The sequence below is a fragment of the Lutjanus erythropterus genome, chromosome 16, assembly GCF_056507025.1.
Source record: "Lutjanus erythropterus isolate fLutEry1 chromosome 16, fLutEry1.hap2, whole genome shotgun sequence".
Lineage (NCBI taxonomy): Eukaryota > Metazoa > Chordata > Actinopteri > Lutjaniformes > Lutjanidae > Lutjanus > Lutjanus erythropterus.
This window is the reverse complement of record NC_139332.1, coordinates 20,370,722-20,394,636: the sequence shown is the minus strand read 5'-3', so window position 1 is coordinate 20,394,636 and position 23,915 is coordinate 20,370,722. Positions and strand designations below refer to the sequence as shown.

The window sequence follows — 23,915 nt, the reverse complement described above, 5'->3', positions numbered from 1 at the left end:
GGCAGTTTTTGCATTTTATTGATAAATTATCATTTTTAAAAAGACCCACGAGCCGTCTTCTCCCTCCACCTTTCACTACAGTTTTCCAAGTACTGAATTTGAACTATGTACAAAGTTTTTGTTGTTGTTTTTTTTAACATTATTTTCTGCTTCATCATCATAGTCATCAACATCGTCATCATCACATTCAAAACAAGGTTAGACGTTTGAACTGTGCCCACTGGTCAAGGTCAAGAGACAGGATGCTGCTGAGTCAGCCTATAGCGATGCTAGCTAGCACAGAGTTCACTGGAGGTCAGAGAGCAGTCGACATAAGCGAAGGGGAAGGGGAGGAGGAAGAGGAGGAGGAAGAGGAGGAGGGTTTACATTCTAACTCACAGGCAGAAGGAGCAAAGACAGGAACATCATACGCTTCAGCTACCTCTCTGAAACACACAAAAAAAAAAACACCACCTCAGTGACAGAAGAACATAAACAAGTCAACATGCAAACATGAGTTTTCAATTTCCAGCAACAAAAATGTAGGGAGGTTTGACAGGAAAGAATCAAAACAAAAATAAAAGGGTTATTGCTGTAGTGAGTTAAAAGCTGCATGATGGCACAAAAAGTAATACTGATAAAATAAAATAAAAAAACAAGCTCCTGTTGATTTGATGCTCCTGTTGACTAATACTGGGCAGCAAAGTTGGCACACATGGGTATTTAAGGAGGATTTATTTTAAAAATCGATCATTTTGAGAGTTAAAATCATATTATAGCAATACTATGTCAGTGTACACAGGCAAGGTAAATGTTACAATACAGTATGAATACACAGCTTTCTGTAGCTGGAGTTTAACTAGCAGCAAAACAACACGTACAATTGCATATAATCGTAGTGCAATGGGCAAACTGTTCTTAGGAGGTTGTCTCATTTTGGTCTGGTCAGTAACAAAAGAAATCAAGTGGGTATGTCAGTCAAAAACAAAAACAGTGGTCCAGAAAGACCAAACCCAACCAGTCTGCTCAACTACCATTTTTAAATCAGCTAATTTTGGCATTCATCAAGAAAAATCACAGTTTTTTTAAGCTAGATTCTGTATTTTGGCAAAACCTGGGCAGGGTTTGAGTCCTTGTGGACCAGCAGGAGGACTGATGGACATACATAAGGTCTGTTCAGCGAGTCAAAACATTTCAGACACAAACACAACAGGATACATCTCCAGCATACACCCCTTCAAACATACAGTACAACAACACCTCTCCAACACACTCCTGCAGGCGTTCCACTCCGCTGAACATGACCGGTTTGAAATCTGGACAAGATGAAAAAAACTAAAAGTGTGGTTTGTTTTTTCCAGCCGTGCAGGGCTGTGCCGTGCCAAGCCCGCTCTAGGCAAAGCTGTTCTCCGGGTAGCTGACTTTGATGGCGCCCCAGTAGCAGGCTCGTATCAGGCAGATGAGGCCCAGCAGGTAAGCAAATGCCCAGGATACGTAGGTGGCATTGTAACGACTGGCAAAGCCCCGGGTACCAACCTGTTAACACAGAGGAGAGGAAGCGTTAACACCAAGAGCAGATTTTCACTGATGCATTCATAAACGTTTATCCTGCAGAGAGAAATTTAAAATTCTAAGAACTAAGTATTATATTTCTGTGCATTTTCTTCATGTGTAAACTCCTGCGGTAAGTACTTCGGTTGATCTATAGGTTGATTCTTGATATCAATCAGTCGGTGATCCACTTCATCTGACAAGTTGCAAAAAAATGAAACTGCAAACTGCAATGAGCCCAGTGGCCTTGAATAAAAATATTAAGGACTATAATCTTATGAGATCATTATGAAGTGATTATGATTTTAATATGATTAAACCAAGTTGTGAAAGTCTGATGTGACTCATAAAGTGTGTGAAACTGAACAATGATGTATTGTTAGATAATGCACTCATGGCAATGTGGGTATAAAACCACAGCACAGGATTTGTCACTTTATATCTCTCCATTTCTATCTATTTACCCTTTTTCTCATTTACCTGCACAGTAAAGCACATGTGTATATTTCTTAATTGTTGTGTCCATGTATAACTTTAAGTTTCTCAGGTTGGCTTAACAGTGTTTACCGCACATTTCCAGATCTCTCACATTTTTAGTTACGCTCGCAGTGTTGCTCTATGCATGGCAATGACTGCCCACTGGCTGGATCCCCACTTTAGACCAGACTGAAATATCTTAACAAGCATTGGAGGGATTTCAACTAACTTTGTCGATCCTCACATTTATGTTTGTATTTTTGAATGAAATATTCCAGCATCTGTTGGATGGGATTGCTGTGACATTTTGTGCACAGATTCATGTATCCCTCAGGATAATAATTTTAATCCTCTAGCACCATCATCAGGTCAAAATTTAAAATTTGTTCAGTACTTTGGTTTATGATCAAATCCCAGCAAATCTTGTGTCAGCCCCAGCTGTACCTCATCCAATGTTAGCAAGCTAACATGCAAAATTAAGATAATGAACATGGTAAATATTATGCCTGCATATATAAATCTTTACTTATACATTTACCATCTGAAAAATACAAACAAGACAAAGGCAGTACTTACTGTTAAACCCACTCCAATGAAAATGCAGATCATCCCTATAGTTATATAAGCACAACAGCGCCTCCTAGGGAGCGCACTGCCAACAGAGGATCTGCAGGGAGAGATTAAGAAGAGAAGCAAAAAAACAGAAAATTGGTCCAAAGAGATGGAATCAGAGCAGAATGTCATATAAATATACACAATATATTTGTGTATTTTTATGTTTTTGTCTGTCTTATTAGTGTGTATTTAAATGTTTATGGGCAGATTGACAAAAAAAAAAAACATTTAACTTTCATTTAACTGGAATATTTTAAATCCCTGTATAAAAATACAACAAATCAGATCAAGAAACAAATATATCTGTGAACACATCTTGAACATATTCTGTGACACATCTGGACTGGTTTACATGATGATGATGTGTCTCATACTTTCATCGTGCCATCCTTTTTCCAAGTGATCTCACTCTGCAGCACCCCGACCCTCCTGTGAGCCACAAATCTCTCTCTTCCTCTATTTAAGTTACACATGAAAGCGCCGGAGGCTGGTCACATGGTGCGCAGCTCCCAACAACTTCAGACTCCCAACAAACATATGCACCAGTTGACTGCCCTGAGGCACCAGACTGGCATCTGTGTTTTTTGTTTTTTTTTACTTTCCTCCCCCTCTCTGCCCTCACATGCCTCTCATGTGACGGGACTCAAGCATTCTTCGGGAATCGCTGGTATTCAGATGGCTTAGGGGGGTCTGATCACCTGATTTCTTACCTTCTGAAACAATCTCCTCCTGCTTTCACGTTTTCTCTTTGTTTCGACTCACTGTTTACATTTGTACCAACTCATTCATCTGACCTGTGACCACATGAGAGGCAGGCCTTCTTCTTAAACGATGTTTTTAAAGATTTAAGTTGCAGTAAACATCAAAACAATGCCTATTAGTCTCACTGGGAACACTTAACTCGTGTAATTTGAGCATTTTCCTCTGAAAAGGTATCAGTTCCTTCTGAGCATTAAGATGAAATTCTCACATGACTCCATGTTATTCAACTTCCACTGTTTTTACTTCTGTTTCAGACTTCAGTTACTTATATTTCTGAGAAAATAAGCATAGAACAAAGAGATGGAGCGTGAAAAATATGGAAACACTGACAGAAAGACGGCAATATATAAAAATATCCTAAACTGACACTGAAACACTGTTATATAATAAAAACTACACTGAAATGAGCAAACTCACTCTGGAAACAATCTGAAACTAAACTAAAAATATAAACAAATAAAAAAAAATGTTAACAAAAACAATAATAACTCTGGTTTGCAATGTACTGTTTTATGTTGCCATTATATTCTTTTCTCACAAATGTTGTTTCAACCCTGCAGCAGTATATTTGGTGACTCATAACTTTATGTGGGTTGCACTTTATGTGTATGACACAAATACCTCCTACTACGAGTGGAGATAAAGACAGGAAGATACAAACAGAAAAAAACATGTAAGTAAAGATGTTGTCAAAACATAAAAGAGAAGAAAAACAAAGAAAACTGGCAGAAACAGGGAAAATGGCAGAAGAGGTGCAGAGTGAGACAGAGACAAAGACAGACATAGAGATAAGAGACCGAGGCAAAGACAGCACGTTTTGACACAGTTATCTCCCAGTTTGATATTATCACAAACGCTTCGGTGTTGATTCACTACGTATTACAAATCTTAAAGGATCAACATGTAAGACTGTAGCATTCAAAACTGAGCACTGCATTTCAAATAGCAAGCTGGAGCCACAGACGGTTATCAAATTGGTTGAAGTCTTATTTAATATATGATCAATGGTTGAAGTGAGTTCTTTCCCACCTGGCAACACTGACGAGCACAACATTATAACTGGAAAATGACAGCTTTACATCGACAGACAACTGACAGTTACAAACGCCTGATCAAATTACAGCGTAGGACGTCTTGTTGCTTAAGCACCGTATCCTGAAAACAAGTTAGTGGCTTCTCAGGAAGCATTGAAGTGTCCCCAGCATCTGATAGCACCAAATGGTCCAAAACAGAAGATATGACTCGAGTTACCTCAAATTTGGATTCAGTTGGAGCGGGACTTATTAGGAATAAACCAGCCTCCTGCATGAACCGTCCATAGCTGCGCAGGGTCGACCTACAGTACTGTATTTTAACGTTGATCATAATGGTGGCACTTGGAGAGCCCAGTATTTTCTGAGGTGGCGCACAGTGTAAAAAGTTTGAAAAACACTGTTAGCGTGTTCATGATGTGTTTGGATCCAGCTAATGGACATTTAGCATATTTAGCATTTCTAAAAAAACATGATTAAGAAATTTTTAAAAATGATCAAAAGCCCACCTAAAGACCAGCCTCCATGTGTCCACATAATCACTTTCAGACACAGCTTACCTTTCGATGCCCTCCCACCACCTCTCAAACCTGTGACCCTCCCACCATATTACCATTACATGTATTGAGGCCAGGCTCTAATTCCTGTCACACGTCTAGATTAGCCTCCATCGCCTCCCCTCCCCTCTTATTCTCTCCTTCCAAGAACTACAAAGTCCAGACCACTAAAGCTCGGCGTCTCACTACAATGAATTCATCCATAAAGCACTTGAACTTCTGCAGAAACGAATGCCGGAGAACTGAAAGTATTTCTGACAAACTGCATCAAAACAAATCACAGACATACTGTACATGACTGAGAGATGATGCCAATGCAGAAGTGAGAGTCTAAAACATGCTGCTTCTACAGAATGTATACGTAGGTGTTAAATAAAGGCTCCAGTGAGATTAAAGATTAAAACTGGATATGCTGGGACGAGTTCACTTTAATTTGACAGGTTTTAGAAGATTCAACACGATGTGGAGCAAAGCTCGGCTGCAACAAGTCCTTTCAGAAAGCTGCAATGACATCACATGAGCATTTTTCTAGTCTATGGCTGAAATCCACCCAGTTTTCTCAGAAAGGCTGTAGTGTATCCAGGTCTTTAAATACCACCCCAGTGATTTTGCATGTTAAAATGAGTATTTGAAGTGGGGTTATATGAGCTACTTATTGGCAGTCAGTGTGTTACCCACAGGAGATGACTACCGATAGAAGCCAGTGCTCTCTCTTTCTAGCTCAACCAGATTTCTTTGGCGAAAACAGTAATTTTACCTTGTAAAAACAAACTATTCCCTGAAGCCCATTTTCTGCAAATGATTTTAACTTCACGTCACAATTAAAAATTTTACAAACTATGCTTACTGTACTGTGTGTAAATTTGATTTATTTTGGTCTCTCCCTGGTGAACATCAGGTCTGCATTAACTACATCAAGCGTGACGGTAAAATGTGTATTTCACTGAGGCCTTTTGAGGTTTGATGATGGACTTACATTTTTTTGCAGTGGGGACACTTGGCTAGCGTGTTAAACCGAAGCTCCATCCACTGTGAGGGAACAGAAGAAGAAGACGTGTTAACAACTGTGACAAAACCCTGTAATCAAACTGTACGTTTAGAACAATCAACCTACTGGGAATGATTTTACATGATCAGTTATGAAGGTTTGCAACTTGTAAAAAGGCCTGTCACGATAACTACTTTATGTGTGACTACAGGAATAATTGTGATTAACAGTATTATCATCATTTTATGACCATTTTATGTCACTGATATGATAATAATTTGCAGCCGATTAATGCAAGTGCACCTCATAAAGAGAAATGAATTAGAAAGTGAAAAAATATTGAAATGTCCGTATCCTCTCTCATTCAGCTTAAACCCAAAATGTTCACATACCAGAACACTGGAGCGCAGCTTTGAAACCAAGTCAATTTGGACTTTTTCGAACTTTCTAAAAACACCGATTAGCCTTGAGTAAGATGTTATTTTAACTGCATGGAGGAGCTGCCTGAGCCCTGTGGTACAATTCCAACACAGAGAGCAGACGACGAGAGGACAGAACCAGATTGACAAGAAATGACAGCACAACATGTCTCAGCAGAATTTTTTTGTCTTAATTTTTCTTTAAGGTGCTGTGAAGAAACACTTAGGCACTGTGCTCAAGTCTTATAACAGTAGGGAAAACGTACCAATAAATCCTTAATATACTTATCGTGACAGGCCTACTTGTAAATCTATTGTGTTTGTATTGGAGGAAATATCAAAAGGTCAGTTAAACTAGCATCTACAATTGATATTATAATGTTATAGTTAGGGTTCTGATGTTAAAAAAGCAGTGTTACAAAATGTTCATCCCATAACTGATCAGCATAATTTAAGTTCTCATTGACACAAGTTTAAGATGTGACTTTGGACGTCTGGCTGCAGAGGAGGAATGAAAAATTCAACAGAAGCTGTTTCCAAAATAAAGTCAGGCCAAACCATCTTGATTTAAGCAGATTTAACACAATTCAAATAAAATTCACCTCTTTAACTGACTTCCTCCTCAAAGCCAGATGTGTACAAAGTCACATGATCACCAGTGTGAATAAGGCTGCAGATTGAACTGGAGCAGGTTAGGCTGTTGTTAATATGTCCACCAGTATGACCAGCTTTCTCAACCTGCTGTTGTGCTGGAGGAGAGCCATCGCTGGGGAGGCCAGACATTGGCTGGGATGACCTGGCGTCCTCGCTGCCCTACAGATGCCGCAAGCAACAATGTGCACACGTTAAGAGGACAGTGCCGCTGATTTTGACATGCAAGTCTGTGTTATACTGACTCAATACCTCAGGTTCTGCACCGTCTTTGTTCAGCGACAGACAGAAGTATAAGTTCTATAAAGCTCCATTGAAGTGTTGCATGTCAAAAATAGTGATAGGATCCTCAGCACAGGGTGCAGGAAGACTATTTTACATAAGATGGCGATAATCTGCAAAAGGCTGCAACCACACTGCAATCAAGAGGGGGTTTTAATGAGCCAGACAAGGAAAGGAAACATGCAGAAAATGCATGCCAGCTGCTTGAAAAACATCATATTTTCTGTGAGAATCTGTCAGTTTTTCTTTTGAACAAATTTTAAACATCAACAGGAGAAAAATGTGTCATTAACTTGCATAAAAGACTTTCTTGATATACAGCGTACAGACAAACAAGCTATACCAACCAGATCAACTCTGGGTGTTATAGCTTTGCTACGGTAGTCCGTCACCCAAGATTATTCATGTGCACGTACCAACAACAGCACAGCAACAAAATTCTGCATGAACACCTCTGTCACTGGTTAGATTGGTTGTCTTGGTGGGTTTACGTACTAGGAAGGTGTTTCCACAGTGACCGCAGACCACCCTCATCCCCTCAGGTTGGATGGGCAGTGCCGGTTGGGCAGGCTGCTCCTCGGGGATCACCATCACCGGGCTCAGGTTGATTATGCGTCTGCTATCGGAGGAACAAAAAGAAGGACAATCTCATGATTAAAAACTCTCCAAGTGAGGACTTTAAGCATTCTTGATTTGCCTTATGAAAGTTGACTTTCTCTGTGCCGACATTTTGTCAGAGCCTTGAATGTGGTTTTGGAAAAGAGGTAAACGTGCAAGAAATGGGAAATAAGGGTAAAACAGACTGAAACTGACCGTCTGGCTGCTACCTACCAGTTTGGTCGAGGACATCCTATCCTCCTGGACGTGTCTTTACAGATAAGCAGGCAGTTACAGGGACACCTCACATATTTCTTCCCTGTCGGCGGGTTCTTAATGGGCTGAAAGGCAACATATCACAGTCAGCTCACTGGAAATCAGTTCAGTACAAAAAAAACAGGTCAGCAGATTCAGAATGACTTGAAACTCAAAGAATGAATCTTGCTAAATGGTTTTAAATAAAAAATGTAAGAATTATAGTCCGACTCCTTAGGATGTCAACATTTTATGAAGCAGTAAAATCAGGAAATGTTGAGTTTTCATCAGCTGTAACTAACTAGTAAGAAAAATTAAACAGTGACGTAAAACAGAAACCTGTAAGTACAAACAGCGATAGACAGAGGGAACAGGAAAAAAATAAACTTCAAACCACAGTAATTCAGTTGGAAGCTACAAAAGTACTGAGAGCTGAGCACAGATACTTTTAAAAATCTATTTCTCTGCAATTCTGCGCACACAAGTTTAATATCAGTTCTTCAACTACACATCAGAAAAAACAGGAAGGTAAACTCATCTGCTGGCTATGGGAAAAGGGTCAACTGCCTATTTTCAGCGTGTTTAAAAAACCTGCATCCTGCGCTAATTTTGGTGTTAAAAACATATTTTTGTTGTTGAATAATCTGTTGATTATTTTTTTGATTAATGGATTAGTTGTCTGGTCCATAAAATGTCACAAAATATTGTAAATATGTTTTCCCCAAAGCGACATCCTCAAATGTCTTGTTTTGTCCACAACCCAAAAATAATCAATTTACTTTCATAGAAAAGTAAAGACCCTGGAAAAAATATTCACATTTCACTGATTATCAAAATAGTTGGTGACTGATATAAATTACAATAACTGATTAATCTGTGCAGCTCCAGAGTTGTTTGTGCTTATTTGTTGTCTCCTTTTGTGTTTCTGTCTGTAAATGTGTTTTTGCTTGCGACACGTCTCCCTTGAAAAGAAAGCTCAGTGGGATTTCTGGTTAAATAAAAGTGAAATAAAAAAAAATAAAGACATAAAAGACAGCAGTTTGTTTTTAAATGCTGTAGAGGAAACACAACAGAGTCTTTCAGACATCAGAGCGTGGAAAAGCTGCTGTGCAAAATCAATAGTTTTGCCTTTAATCTATGAAATACATATTAGTTCACCCAGCAGGTTCAAATAACAATATTATGTCCTTGTTATGTCATTTGAGAGACATTTATAGAGATGATAAATGTTTAATTTACTTAACCTTAAACTTAATCACAGGATGTCTGATGCACATCGCTTTATTTATTTCCTGAGCTGAAATAAGATGCAATAACTGAGGACTATCAACTGAGCTCTATTTTGGATCCAGTGTAACAGAATATCATCGTGTTAATGCATGAACAGCACAAACATCAGCGAGTGAAATGACATTTCCCACCAGAGTGTTTGGGACGACAGCCATTCATTCTCCTGCTGCCTCCACTGACAGCTCTATCAAAGCCTTCAGTTACTCTGAGACACAGGCGACACATTCAAGTCATCTCTGGAGCTCTTATCACTGTTCTGACTGACAGATGTGACAGATGTCTACAGCAACATCTGGACAGGATGAAAAAGGGTCAAGAAATTTGTGTCCAAAGCAAATGATTTTTCTCTTTATCACCGACAAATTGCATTTCTTTTGCAAAAACAAAATTAAACAGTTGTTTGGTTGTTTTGATAAGATAGTCCTTTTTTTCTTACTTTCATAATAATAAATAATAAATGTTATTTTTATTAAGCACTCAGGCGAATAATAAACAAAGTGGTGTTGATTTGTCAGTTTTCAGAATGGGGATGATCCGTTTTTCCAAATTAACTCTTCATGTTTTATCCAGACCAGTTTCAACCTAAATGGATTCCTTGGTGTATGGAAGCCCATTTCTGCCTGTTAAAAAATATACCCACGAGAAGTCATAGTTATAGATAGATACATAGATAAAAAGTTATAATTATGAGATAAAAAGTTGAAAATATTGTTCAAAAAGATAAAAGAAAAAAAAAGTGAAAATTATGAGATAAAATAAGACTTACCATGTTTTTTTTTGTTTTGTTTTGTTTTTTGGAAATGGGTTTCCATAAAAGGGAGACTTGACCATGGAGAAAAGGTGAACTTCATTTAGCTTTGCACAGAAACAGCCAGTAGAAATGTCCTTCAGAGGGCGACTATTTACTTTAATACTTGAGGTACATTTCAGAGCCTGTACTTTTTCATTTGTACTTGAGTACAGAAATTGAATCATTACTTCTCTTTTTTTTAACACAAATAATTGTACTGTTACTTTTACTTTTTGCCACCTCGGGTTTTATAACTCAAAATGATGCAGCACAAACATACTGACTGTCGTCTACATGTGTGACTGATATAAATAATAAAAAAAGAAGAGAGCAGTGATGAGCAGCTCAAATAAAACACGTCTTCACTCAACTCAACGGTTTGAGCTCTTACGACTCTGTGATGTCAACACCAGCAGTCATAATGTTATTAACGTATGAAGCAGTCGCCGGCCTCCACTTACCGTGGCTTCGTTGCAGACTGTGCACTTGACCACGTGCTGATGCAGCTTCCCATCCAGGTTGATGAGTGACTGGCATACACGGCAGTTGATGACAGGCACACCGCCGGCGTCGGGGCTGGCGATGGCTGTGTAAGGAGGAGGTAGTTCGGCTTTGAGAAGAGGAAGGCAAAGCACACAACACACGGCCAGCTGTTAATCGCATGCAACTATAAAACTTAAACATAAACAAACCTGGACTTTTGTGTCCAGTAAGAGAAGAAGAATATTTGTGTGACCTCCGAATTCAGTGTCAGAATGTGTCTAAATAAATAAAACAAATCGCTTTCACATGAGAGAGTCAGATTGACCTGTTTATTCTGTACAAGTCAGCATCCTGAACAGCATGTTAACACACGTGTAAAATACCTAGAAGGTGAAAAAATATTCTTATTCGCTCAGCATGGATCTAGTGTAATGTTTTGAGATGTCTTAGATTAGGATATGCTGATTTGTACCCTCATCAAAAATTAGATTTTGTTACGTGTTATCCACAATGGATGGGTCATTTATTGCAAACAAAAAACACTGCAGTGTGTATACTTGAATTTGTGTGAAAATGTTTTGATAGAAATGAAACATTAATCAATAAGTCGATCAACAGAAAACAACTATTTTGATAACTCTCAATCATTTGAGTCATTGTCAAAGCAAAAATCACTTCTAAACTGTGACAGTTTGCCCAAATATCTTTCAATAATTATAATTTCAATTGTTTGTTTGCACTGATGTCAGTCACTTGGCCATGCGGCGGCCATGCCATGAAATACCTGCTTAATTATTCAATTAAAAACGACTCCAGGACGTCTAAACCACGGAAAAGTTCAGGAAAACATGTGGAAGCTGCTAAAACTCACAGAGGAGGACTTGGTCAGCAGAAAAGGGTGTAACAGTTTGAGAAACTAAAGTTAGTTAAAGTTGACTCTTTTGTCCTGGAATGACCACTGTTTCCTATCCAGACACAGTGAACTATAAACAGCTTAAGACCTTTAAATGTTACAAAAGTTTGGAAGCCTGCAAACAGATGGTGTGTGGACGGTGAGAGATGCTCACTAACAGCTCTTCAATGACATGTTAAAGCCAAAAAAGGTGATCAACTGATCTTTACGTTTTCAGCAAACTGACAGGAAACTGGTTTATTATTCTGACAAGCTTATATTTAGTCGACCAAAATTGACCATTTTAAATTAGAATTGCTGCCTTCAAATTGAAGCCGTGAACTTGTGATGAGTACATGGGAAGTTGTTTACACAACTCAGAAATTTCCACTTATGAGGCTGTTTTTACCACAAAAGGGGGGCGTTCACGTGAACTCCTCTCATATACACACACGACCCCAATTGAAGACAGCAATAATCAGGAACAGTTGCGGGTTCAGATGCGTTGCTCTCGTTCAGTGTCTTTGAAAAATGGCCGGCCCCGGATTGATGACGTGTTGTGACAACACTCAATCGAGAAAATGAGCAGCAAATATCTGATACACCCCAAAACATCTTACCGTTGTCTAACATGACTCACAATTCCCATTAGGAATAATTTTCAAGACACACAAATGTTATTCAGTGACTCCCAAAGAGTAACTATTACAACCTAATGCATGGTCAATCCTATGCAACCTGCACATACTGTATGCAGCCCCATGACAGCCTATGAATGACTGCGATTGCTCAACATGTGACTCTTCTGTCTCCGTCAGGGGCCAAGCAGCATTATGTTTTAGACAGAAACAATGGGCTCTTTTAGATACCACAGTGATGACGTAAAAACCACTCACTGCCAAGCTACATACAAAGTTAACATACAACATATGAGCTAGTCTTCTAATCTAATTTTGAGGTCATATTAATATGTTTTAATGTAACATCTGAGCTACATTTGTAAGTAATATGTGATACAATTTATTCAGAGTAAACACATCATGTCTTATAGTATCCAGATGTCCCACATACCCATAAAATGAACACAGGGGTTTTTAGGCTTTTTCAATCATACGAGTGTCTTAATTAAAATGTCTCTGCTGGCTAATGAGGCTTATAAGCACCTAACTATTTTGATTGAGAAATGAAGAAAAGCCAGACCACCGATTAGTGTTTTGTAGTCCACAAGAAAAAAGTATAATCAACACGATCAAAGACTTAAAGATTTTCTCTTAATGTCTGAAAGAACTACTGTGAACTAACTGCAGTTCAAATGAACTATGCACCGTTTAATCCCACATTAACCTGCTCGTGTAATTAGTCTACATTCCATGTATTTCTCAGGGTGTTAAGGCATAACGTTGATCCATAGATTTGCACCAGTCTACTACTACTGTAGTACTCCTGCATACTTCTTTACAATAGACCTGTTTCACAGCAGCCATGTTGATATGAAACAGTAGTTTAAACACAGGTGTTACTAATGATACTAATTAAGGTCCCGTTGGTGCAGTGGAGCCTTTCAAAATGCACAACAGCACCCTGACTCTGTTTGACTTGAATGAAACAGAACCTTAATTAGTATAACCGGTAACACCTGAGTTTGCTCTAATATTTTATGTCAAAATAGCTACCATTAAAAGCTCTATATGTTTAATATTAGTGTCCATTAAAACTATTTAATTAAACCTTTGACATTAAATGAATCTGTTATTGTTCAAAAAGGGATGGGACTTAGGAAAGGTCCGTTGTTGAGGTGGAAGGAGGAAAATGCTCAGTTGCAAGGGAATTGCAAAAAAAAATCAAACCACAGGTGATTTTTTAATCAAGCAGGTGATTGTCATTAAATGTAGCCAATGGGTTGGCAAAAAATATCATGAGGATACTATGAACATGTAGTTTGTAATTAACTAACAAAAATACATGACCCAACATAGTTAACTACTGTTAAAGTAAAAGTTTAACAACAACCCAACAACTGCAAATTTAATTAAACTTGTATTTAAACTACATGTAGTTAATTACACTGCAGTGCTGCTCATAGATTACACAAATATCAAATTAAGAAAAAAGAGTCAATGGGTTAATAATCCTTACAGGAAAAATCACTTGTTGTAGCCATAGAAAAATGACCAAGATCGCAATACCATTGTTTCTTGTGATACATTATAAAGTGTGTGTTGAACATGACCCCGGTCTACTACTGACCAAACACAAAGGAGGCGTCTAATCTGACAAATTGTCTTGTCTCACTCTGGGATAATGGGACGAGTTAACAGGTAAACGAGTTTGGCTCCGAGATTCAGAGACGCTCAGCTAGTCGACACCACGGGGCCAGAAGGGACACCCCGTCTACAACTGGGCAAACATGGCTCAAAATACAACCAGAGCCAAAGACTGCTGTGAGCAAGCAGGACATGATGGTGCCGGTTACGCACAATATTTTGTTGAGTTCATCCAAAAATGTAACACCGAGCAGTCTCACTTCTTAAACCTTAAATTCTTATATAAGAGCATAAGATCAAATCCTTAAATTCAGACACAGTCAGCACTTCTCTGTGCTTCCTCTCAGCAGAGACCTGTCTCCACTCGCTCCTCTCTCTCTGCCGTGTGCACTGAAGCTGTCCTAATGCACGTCTGAAACTGAATATAGCAGCTATAGGTTTTCAGTGTCACTGTCCTCCTCGGAGCCAGGGGTAAGATGAGAAGACGCTTTACTACTACAACCACCACCAGCACCACCACCACGGCATTCAGCCACCATCACATCCGCTCTATGCTGGAGCCATCGGAGACTGGGTGATGGTGGGAGTTGTGGTTTGTGGTGGAGAATGAATGGTGAACTGAGAGGCTGGTATGCAGACACAAGCTGCTCAGGGATGTTTCCTGTTGCCACTGTGGCATGAAATAAAAGGTTAAAGGCTGGTGTTAATTTATATTTACAGCAACCAGTGCAACAATGGACCAATGTTTTATTCATGTATCTTATTTGTGTAATTCTGTTCTATATTTAAAAGACTATTTATACATACATATACTTTTTAGCAATGCAACGACAATAAAGCATCTAACCTAATGTAATCTTACTGTCAACAAATCCACTGATAAGATCAAAACCAACAATGAATTAGATTCAGCTTTCTGCCTGTGGCCCATTAGTTTCTAGAATTTAATAAATAAATCATTTAAAAACAAGGCCACAGATTTTAAGTTTCATTTAAAAAAAAAAAAAGATTCAGTAATTTCATAAAACAACTGGGAACTGTAATCTCTGGCAAAAACTATATTATATAGAAAATGTATTGTGTATTTGATGGGAATTATTTTTAATGGCAGATTTATATACATTTGGTGCTCTGATGTAGGGATAAACGATATTTCCTTAAAATTATATCATTATATTGCACAATATTTGTCCATGAACAGTATCAATGATTATTTAAAATAGAATTATATGGATGATTATTTATGAAGATTATAAAGTAAATTTAGCGGGGTATTTCCCAGCTTATACTCTGATCAAACATCATGTAGTGAAGAAAAAATGTTTGGATAGCAGCATTTCCTGGACTCAAAGTGACTTTGTTTGAGGTGCTCTTTGGATAATGACACGCCTACACAAAAATTACAAAAAAAAAAAAAAAAAGAAAAAAAATATCCAAGATAGTCTCTTTTAAAGATCAAACTCCCTGATGAAGGACTGATCAGGGATGAAGGAGTTTTATTTTGAGGTATTAAATGACTATGCCATGAAAATCAAGGCCTCTTAAATGCCCTTTTGCTCTTAAGGTTTTCAAACCCCTCCTCCACTTTCGCGCGACTGAAGTTGTTCCTTTTCTGGAGGCAGCTCCTCCACAACAACGCCGCTTTTAGCCACGTGTGTTGCTGTATCAGGGCTTCAGCGAACAGCTCGATGCTTCGGAGCTTCATTCATAATGTTGACATTCAAATTCTAAATCAACAATTACATGCTGCTTTTTGTGTGCCTTTTCATATTAATAGTAATATACTATTTCTATAATTAGATTGTGGTGGTGGCTCTGTGGGATTATTTACAACTCGTATGATGCAAACATTTCCAATAACTCTAGAGCATTGAGAAGTACATAAGTCAAAATTTATTGAAATAAATGTATGTAATGACTTCTAATATTCTTCACTAGCAGCAATCTAACAGCAACAGATACTACATTTATGACATGTTCATTTAAAAACACACCAGATAGCTGACTGTTGAGCCTCAGGATGTTAAATGTTGATGTCTTGGGTTGGTAAAGTGTCCTAAACACAGCAAAATAATGAGAAAATAAGAAGGCATGGGTGGAGAGCGAGGTCTCCGTGGATGCAGGCATCGCCACGCGCTTCTGGTGGGTCGTGGGTGATGACTGAGAGGGATTCATTTTTGTATGAGTCAATGCATTGTTTTTTGGGAAAACCCTGCACAGTTTGCCTTTAACAGAAGTTGATTTAACTAAAAACACTGGCTAATTAAAATCTGATGAATCATTCTATTCATATTGAGGCGTCTGTTCAAGGATGACATTCAAAGCTTCGATTGAAAACCTCAGGAGAAGCTTCAAATATAAAACAGTTACATACGGTCCAGCCCTACACTGTATGTAATCCTAACATAGATGAATGTCATGAAATGAAACTTGATGAGTCACATTTTTTATCACATTTATAACATTTGGACCAGCAATTCATGTACAATATGATGTAACAGCACACCTCTACAGCGAGCAGTATACAGCGTCATGGCCATGCATGTATGACTACCTCAAAATAAACTACAGCACCCATGTTAACTGCAATGACCGAACGTGTCTGCCTGTGCAACAGTGTTTTCAGACAACAATGGAGCTCTAAGGCACAGAGGAAGAAGAATAAGCTACATCAGGCTTCAGCTGCACAGAAAACACTTGTTAGTAGAATCAGTTAATTGTTTGTCCTTTCACTGGATTTGTTAAACAGTTAATCAATTAGTTGTTTGCTCCAGATAATGGTGAAAAATTTGTCTTGTTTTGTCAGCAGCCCAAATATACTCAGTTTACTGCTGTAGAGAAACCGGGAAATTTTCATATTTCAGAAGCTGAAATCAGACAGTTTTTCTTTTTAAAAAAATGACTCAAAATGATTAATCCCCTACCAAAAAAAGTAACTGATTAATTGACTAATCATTGCAGAGCAAAACTGTCCAGTTTTAAGGGTAAATGTTGCAGATTCTAGACCCCACCCTTGAATGACGCTGTCCTAGTACTTTGCTACAACATCCTTTTTAAAAATTTACAAATAAAAAGAGGTATTTTAACAGCCTTTTCTGTGTCAGTAAAGAACTGTCTATAAATGGAAATAAATCAGAAGAATCCATTTATCTCTGTCAAGATTAAAACCCTGTCACAAGCCACTGTTGCAGTAAATATTGTTCTGCAATTCAAGCACATAAATATCAAGAAAATCAGGCACAGTGGGCTATCTGAGCATTCAGATGCAGGCAAGGTCATTGGTCTCCGCCCCTCACCACCACCTCACTGTAAACACTGGAGGAGGAAAACACAGCAGACAGTGAATTTCTACCTGTTACTGCTGAATAAAAACTTACTGTAGAGTCATAATTCTTCAGTGTCAGATTGTGTCACATTCACAAATAACATACTCAGATCTAATCACAGCTGATTATAAGTCAAAGCACTGTCGGTCATTGTGTTTTTTTTTGGGAAAACACTTCAGTTTTGGCATCTTTGACTCAAAATTAATCCGTTTTATAAATTGGCAATTGAGGATTTTACCCCAACAAACCCAGAGAAACCAGAATTAACCATAATCCAGACTGCAGAGGAGGGAGGGATGGAGGGAGGAGAAACTGGGCCATGAAATATACTGACATGCAGTTTACAGTTATTACAGTCCAGAGTTCAAGTCTTTATGAATAATCCGGTGGGGAAATATGAATTCTGCAAGATTAGAAAGATCCAGAACAACAAAGATGTTGATTTCTCGACATTTCTTTGCCTCATATTAGCCGTTTGTCCTGAAATGCTCTGAAAAGAGTATTACACGGTCAATGAATCCATTCATTTGCAGCAGAACAACCAGTGTTGTGCTGAAGGAATGAAATGTTACAACAAAAAGGTACAAATCAGAGGAGACTTTGTCCACACAAGTGTGTGAAGATTAAATTTACATCAGTTTTAAGTACCCAGATCTCTCAATTAATCAATATTATCAGTCCAATACTGGCTTTTCACAGCTATAAGGGTCTATATTGGTATCAGAAAGCTTTTCTTTTTTACAGAACATAATGCAGATTTTTTTTAACTTTATGTATATATGATAATTTTTCTTAAATTATGTTTAATATATATTTAGTATATTTTTACTATTTGTGGATTAATCCATTTATATTATAATTATTAAAATACCAGTGAAAATATACTGTTTTGGTTACCTGATATCATTTTGAACAATGAAGTTTATCATTAAATTATAAAATAAGATCCCTTATCTTATTTAGAGACATTCTGGGGGGTCTTTATCAAACAAGGATGTTTTCTTAGAGCTGGAAAACAAGACTTCCAGACCAGGAGCAATATTTTTCCTTTATCAAAAACTTACAGCTTCTCCGATTTGAATATTGCACTTGACCATATTACAATTTTGTGATAATATTTAAATTAATTGTGCAACCCTAATCCTTTGTCATGTGTCTGATCTACAGGGTTTTTTTAATAGAAACAGGGAACTTTCCTCAATTGAAGCCTCCTGAAAGAGAGAAAAAGCATGTGTGATCATGTCTCCACCTTCAAAACAGAATTTGATCTTCTGCTACAGACACTCAGAATTTGATCAGACTCTAATATTTTGTGCAAAGACCAGTCCTGACAGCAGCCTGTAGGCAGGGGTAGACAGGGGATTTATGAGCTGTAATTGCCTGGGTCATTCAGCCCTGCGTGCATTAAGGTGCTGTAACCTACATTCAGCTGTTTACTAAGCAGAAATGTGGACAGTGTGTCAGATTTCTGGCTGTACACGCACATGCTTTGGACTTTAGTGAAGATGTGACAGATAAAAGAACAGATAGCAAGACGAAGGCCAGATATCTGTTGTTTACAATCACGCAAATGAGCAAACTGACAGCTAGATGACATTTAAATCACGCCGTGCTATTGATTCCATCCACAAAAGGACACATCTGGGCATTTGGTCGATTTGCAGCTGGGACAAAAGGCTGCGAGGCTGCCTGCCTTCATCTGCAATGGGTCATTTCTCCCCCCCACCCCCGTCAATCAACAACATTAAAACCAATCACATCCAATCAGGCGTCACATCACGACTCGGATCATATTCTTTTCGTTGTTGTTTGGACCCCAAACCCTACAGGCCCGGTGGGCTGAGTCGTGATGTTGCATTTCTTCCTGCAGTGAAAGCAGGAGCTTGCTGTTATTATTGTAGGCCCCTCTTCTTCTTCTCTAACCCACTGCTCCAGTTCTCACAGTGGAAGAAGAAGCTCCACCTTTTCCTCGCATACACACTGCCCTTGCCTTTGCTTTGCCTTGCTGCAGTTTTATTTACGCACAAACTCGATACGCCCAGAAATGATTCAGCATGCAGCAGCAGCAGCCGGCAGCAGCGGGCTCCTCTACATGTCGTGTGTTGTTTACCTCGGGGACTTGAATCCTGCAGGTACGGGGGAGCGGTGGGGGTCACATTCTCGGAGTTGGGGCCCGACAGCAGCGGAGAGCGCTCGTCCATGCCGTCGGAGGCCATACTGTCGGTAACCGTGAGGGGAAAAAAGACGGGCGGAGAGAGGCGGCGAAGAGGCTCCTTGCTGCACCGAGTCTTCACTCAGCACGGAGCAGCAGCCGGCGCCTGGTTGTTGGTGCCGAGGTGCTCCGGTCCAGCAGCCCCGGTGACGGCAGCTTGGAGGAGGAGGAGCTCCGCGGTGATTCCCCGCCCCTCCCTGACATGACCCCCAGGCTTCTCAATCCGTCTGCATGGAGCTGAACACTGCACACTGGATACTGTGACGGAATTTTTGTAGGAAAAAGTTTAACTACATTTTGTTGCGCAAAGAATTTGGATTTTATACAATATTCTCACAATAACCATTTTTTTTAAAAATGTGCTGCTTAGACTGCAAACAAGTAGATGAAATTTAAAAGTGTCTGATGATGGAAGGAGTCAGTACTAAAAAAAAAATCAATAAAGCAGCGATTTCCAGTGTTGACCACCAGATGTCACTGTAGGATCACAGTGTGGTCCATGAGTATTTAGCTTTAGACTATTACGTATTCAACCAGAATTCCCAGCCTTTCTCAAAGTAAATTCACAAATTAAAAAATACAGTTTTTTTTTTTTTTTATTTATTTATTTATTTATTTATTTTTATTTTTTTTTGAGGGAAATCGAATGTTATTTAAAGTTTCTTTATTTTTCAACCAACATAAAGGCTATTATAACTTTGACTTTATGTATGTTTTTTAATCTACCTCTGGCTCTTTGTTTAAGTCTGTTTTGTATACTATCCCTTGTAAACTGAGGGTTTGTTAATAAAGACTTTGTTGTGCAAACTAATAAAACAGAGAAAAATATATATGTAAAGCTGCATTGTTTTACACATTTAAATTCATCATAAAATTTTATAGGCCTGGCATATGAAAAATAAACCTCTTGGTACTTAACTTTTTCAAAAATGGGCCATCTAAAAATGTAATTGAATAGGACTTATTAGTCTTTCTACTTGGATAAACAGAAGTACAGGTAAGAAGAAAAAGATCATGACATGGTTACATATGTATACAGGCTGCATTTCTTCCTATTCATATTGTTTTACTTTTTACTTGTTTTTGTTTTTTTAAAGGAAGGGAGTTGTAAACATATACAATATGATATATATGAAGAAAGCTTTAAGTTAGGAAAATATGAGTAGAATTATGCTTTTCTGCTCTTATACCCATTTTATCTCATATTTATCTCACAAGCCTTTGAGGAACTGTAAAGTTTGCATCAAACCACATTCCCAGATTCCTAGCAACAGGCTTGATATGATTTGTTAGGGGACCATTTGCTGGATTTGTGTAATCATTCGCTGGGGCCCAATCAACACAATTTCAGTTTTATCAGAGTTTAGCTGGAGAAAATGTTGTGACATCCAATCCTTTACTTCAGACAGGCAGTCATTTAGTGAATCAAGCATATCAGGGTCAGAGGGTCTCAGGGTTAAGTACATTTGCGAATCATCTGCATAAAAATGGTAAGACACACCATGTTTTTGTATAATATGCCCAAGAGGAAGCATGTATAAAGAAAATAAGATTGTCCCCAAAACTGACCCTTGAGGCACACCATATTTAACACATGCCAAAGATGAAATGTAATTGTTAACAGAGACGCAGAATTTCCTGACTGATAGATAAAAACCACTGTAGTGCTGTACCTGAAATCTCTGCCCAGCGCCTCAGTCTGTCGAGGAGGATGTTGTGGTCAATTGTGTCAAAGGCCAAGCTAAGGTCCAGGAGAACAAGAACTGCACATTTGCCATCGTCAGCAGCCATTAAAAGGTCAGATCACATCAAGAGGGCTGGAAGACACTCTCATACGTGAAACTGTATCTAAAAGTTCAGAAAAGGGTGATAGAATAAAACTGGTTAAAATCATTACGCTGTGGGCAAAGGTTATCAGAGTAAGCTATGTTTGTCATAATAGAGGCTCTTATTTTCTCTACTTTATCATTAAAATAAGATAAAAACATTTCACAATCAGTATTACTTCCAGCTGGGGCATGGGGGGGGAGAGGATTTAGCAACTGGTCAACCGTTTTAAATAAAACTCTAGGATTGTGTTGATGATTGGAAATAAGATCAGAGAAATAATGTTCTTGCATTCTTGATGCTTTTGTTAAAATGTAACAATAACTCCTTGATAGTGTTGAAATGAACATGGAGATTGGATTTTTTCCATCTGCGCTCAGCTTTCCTACATTCTCTTTTGCAGCTGCGAATGTCATCGTTTATCCAGGGTTGCTTTCTTGCTGAGGACTTAGACCTAACTTAAAAAGGTGCAATGATATTGAGAGTAGATAAGCAGATTGAACTGAAGCAGTTGGCCAGATCATTGGTGTTGGAATGTTCAGACAGTTGTGAACTTCGATCACCAAACTCTAAGATAGTTTGCTCATTAAGAAAGCAAGTGGACAAGGTGCTGGGTGTAGCTGTACTGATCGCAGGTAATTCACAGTTAAAAACTATACATTTGTGATCTGATACAGTCATCTCCAAGAGTTCGACGGGGGATATTTCTACACCCAGTGTAAACACAGGGTCCAGTGTGTGACCACGGTTATGAGTTTGCCCAAACACATGCTGACTGAAGTTAAAAGAAGAGGTGATGTTTAAAAAATCAGTAGCATAAATGTTAGTGGAGTCATCGACATGAATGTTAAAATCACCACAGAGAACAATTATGTCAAAATTTAAAACAAGGGTGGATAAAAATTCAGAAAATTCTGTTAAAAAGCTGGCAGGCGCTTTTGGGGAGCGGTAAATTATAGCAAAGATGATCGGATGGAGACCGCAGACTTTAAAAGTGAGAACTTCAAATGAAGAGAATTCCTCACAAGTTAGTTGAAAACATTTCAAGATTTTCTTAAAAACACTCACTAGACCACCACCACGACCACTGACTCTGGGTTGGTTAAAATAAGCATAATTTGGAGGACATGTTTGATAACAGTCCTGCCCTGAACACGTCTACATGACAATATTCTGCAATAGTCATAGCGCCACCTACTGGCAACAAGAAATTACATGTTTTAGACTTTGACTGTATCCAAGATTTATTGATAAGGCCTATTATGAATTGGGTTGCAATGGAGGAAACACTGGTTTAGATTGGCAAATTGTTTGCTGAACTGTTGTCCTGTAAACTCAGTTTTATTTATAGTCCCAAAGGACAAAATTACCACAATGGGCTTTACAAAGTAAATACATATAATTCATGTTTTCAGTGCATGTTTATGGGTTTTTAGATGTGTTGTGGGTGTTTATTATTACCATAAACCGTATGTTACTGCTTTGGAGTTTGTTTTCTTTATGATCTGGAGTGTCTGATATGCTGCAATCGGTACATCCTTGTTAGTTGAGAAGTGTTATTGTGCAGGAATCTGAAATTTGGCAAACCATTTCTTTCATTTCAAGTGCAACATGGCGACTATCCCCGCATGTCTAAGTCAGACCACACTGTAAATGTGACAGCTTTTCTGTTTCTTTCAACTTATTTATTTCACTGCTGGGCCAGAAAATGTTTTTTCTTCATCTAACCGTAACATCTAGGCCTACTCTCTGTTCCCAGATGGTTTGAAAGTCATTAACAGGACCTGAAAACAACATCTGGCTGCCACCACCAGCTGTAGACTATGGCCAAAGTATCTGACAGGACTGCAGAGTGATCCCTTCTTATGATTTACACCATTTATAATGTTTTACAGTTTGTCCTGAGACTCATATTACTTATTTTCAGATTGGTGGTGTGTGCCTCGTGTCCATTCTTCCCCCAACATTACAACACCCTCGACTGTTTGTGCCAAAGTGTCTCCCATTCCTTGTTGCTTATGTCAGGGTGTAATATAAATTCATTCCCTGGCCATTCACTAAATAAATACAGATGGTGTGGATTAATCCATAATTCCTCCAATGCTTGGGCACATTTGAAAAGCTGTATTTGTTCTTCAAACAGCAGAATAACAAGGTGTTTATGGGTATATCTGAACTGGCAACAAACTGTTTCAGTGCCCAAGTATGATGGCATGATGTTGAGCACATTTTCACTGGGTTGCACCCACAACGATTAATTTTTAATTCAGATTAAATCATGGTTTATCTTTAAATTATGTTTCAACAAAATTTATTCCTGTTGCACCAAAGCTTTAAACTACAATTTAAAACATGATCCAGTATTAACTTTAAACTTACATTTGAGGAGGTTAACTTTTAAATAGCTGTCTTTTTTGTCATGGATTGAGAAAAATAATCAAGTTATCAAAGAAAGTTAAATGACAGACTCAATCCAAATTAATTTCATGATGCGTCTCTTCTTTTTTCAGTCCTATTGATAATTTGTACACGTTTTTCTCAAGGGAGGAATTAGAGCTTCTCTGCCGCACATGCTAACCAGGCTACCTAACTATTTAGCTAGCGAGCAAAAAATATAAAAACTTTTTAAACTTTTTATTTGCTAGCAAACAAAATAACATTATTTTA

General features: G+C 38.3%; 1 protein-coding gene across 4 annotated transcripts; it reads right to left on the bottom strand.

Annotated features, from left to right (window-relative positions):
- pip4p2 (phosphatidylinositol-4,5-bisphosphate 4-phosphatase 2) lies at positions 1-19,688 on the bottom strand. Of its 4 annotated transcripts, none has more exons than XM_084739362.1 (8): positions 19,320-19,688; positions 10,706-10,830; positions 8,144-8,250; positions 7,808-7,931; positions 7,118-7,192; positions 5,949-6,001; positions 2,584-2,674; positions 1-1,515 (listed from the first exon to the last, which is right to left on the bottom strand). In XM_084739362.1, the coding sequence occupies exons 1-8, from the start codon at positions 19,423-19,425 to the stop codon at positions 1,372-1,374; spliced, it is 825 nt and encodes a 274-aa protein (XP_084595488.1). In that variant the 5' UTR covers positions 19,426-19,688; the 3' UTR covers positions 1-1,371. The 4 variants fall into 4 exon arrangements, with proteins under 4 accessions (XP_084595488.1, XP_084595487.1, XP_084595490.1 ...); XM_084739361.1 differs by having other exon boundaries at positions 10,706-10,854; positions 19,320-19,686; XM_084739364.1 differs by lacking the exon at positions 2,584-2,674 and having other exon boundaries at positions 10,706-10,854.
- Positions 19,689-23,915: the final 4,227 nt, after the last annotated feature.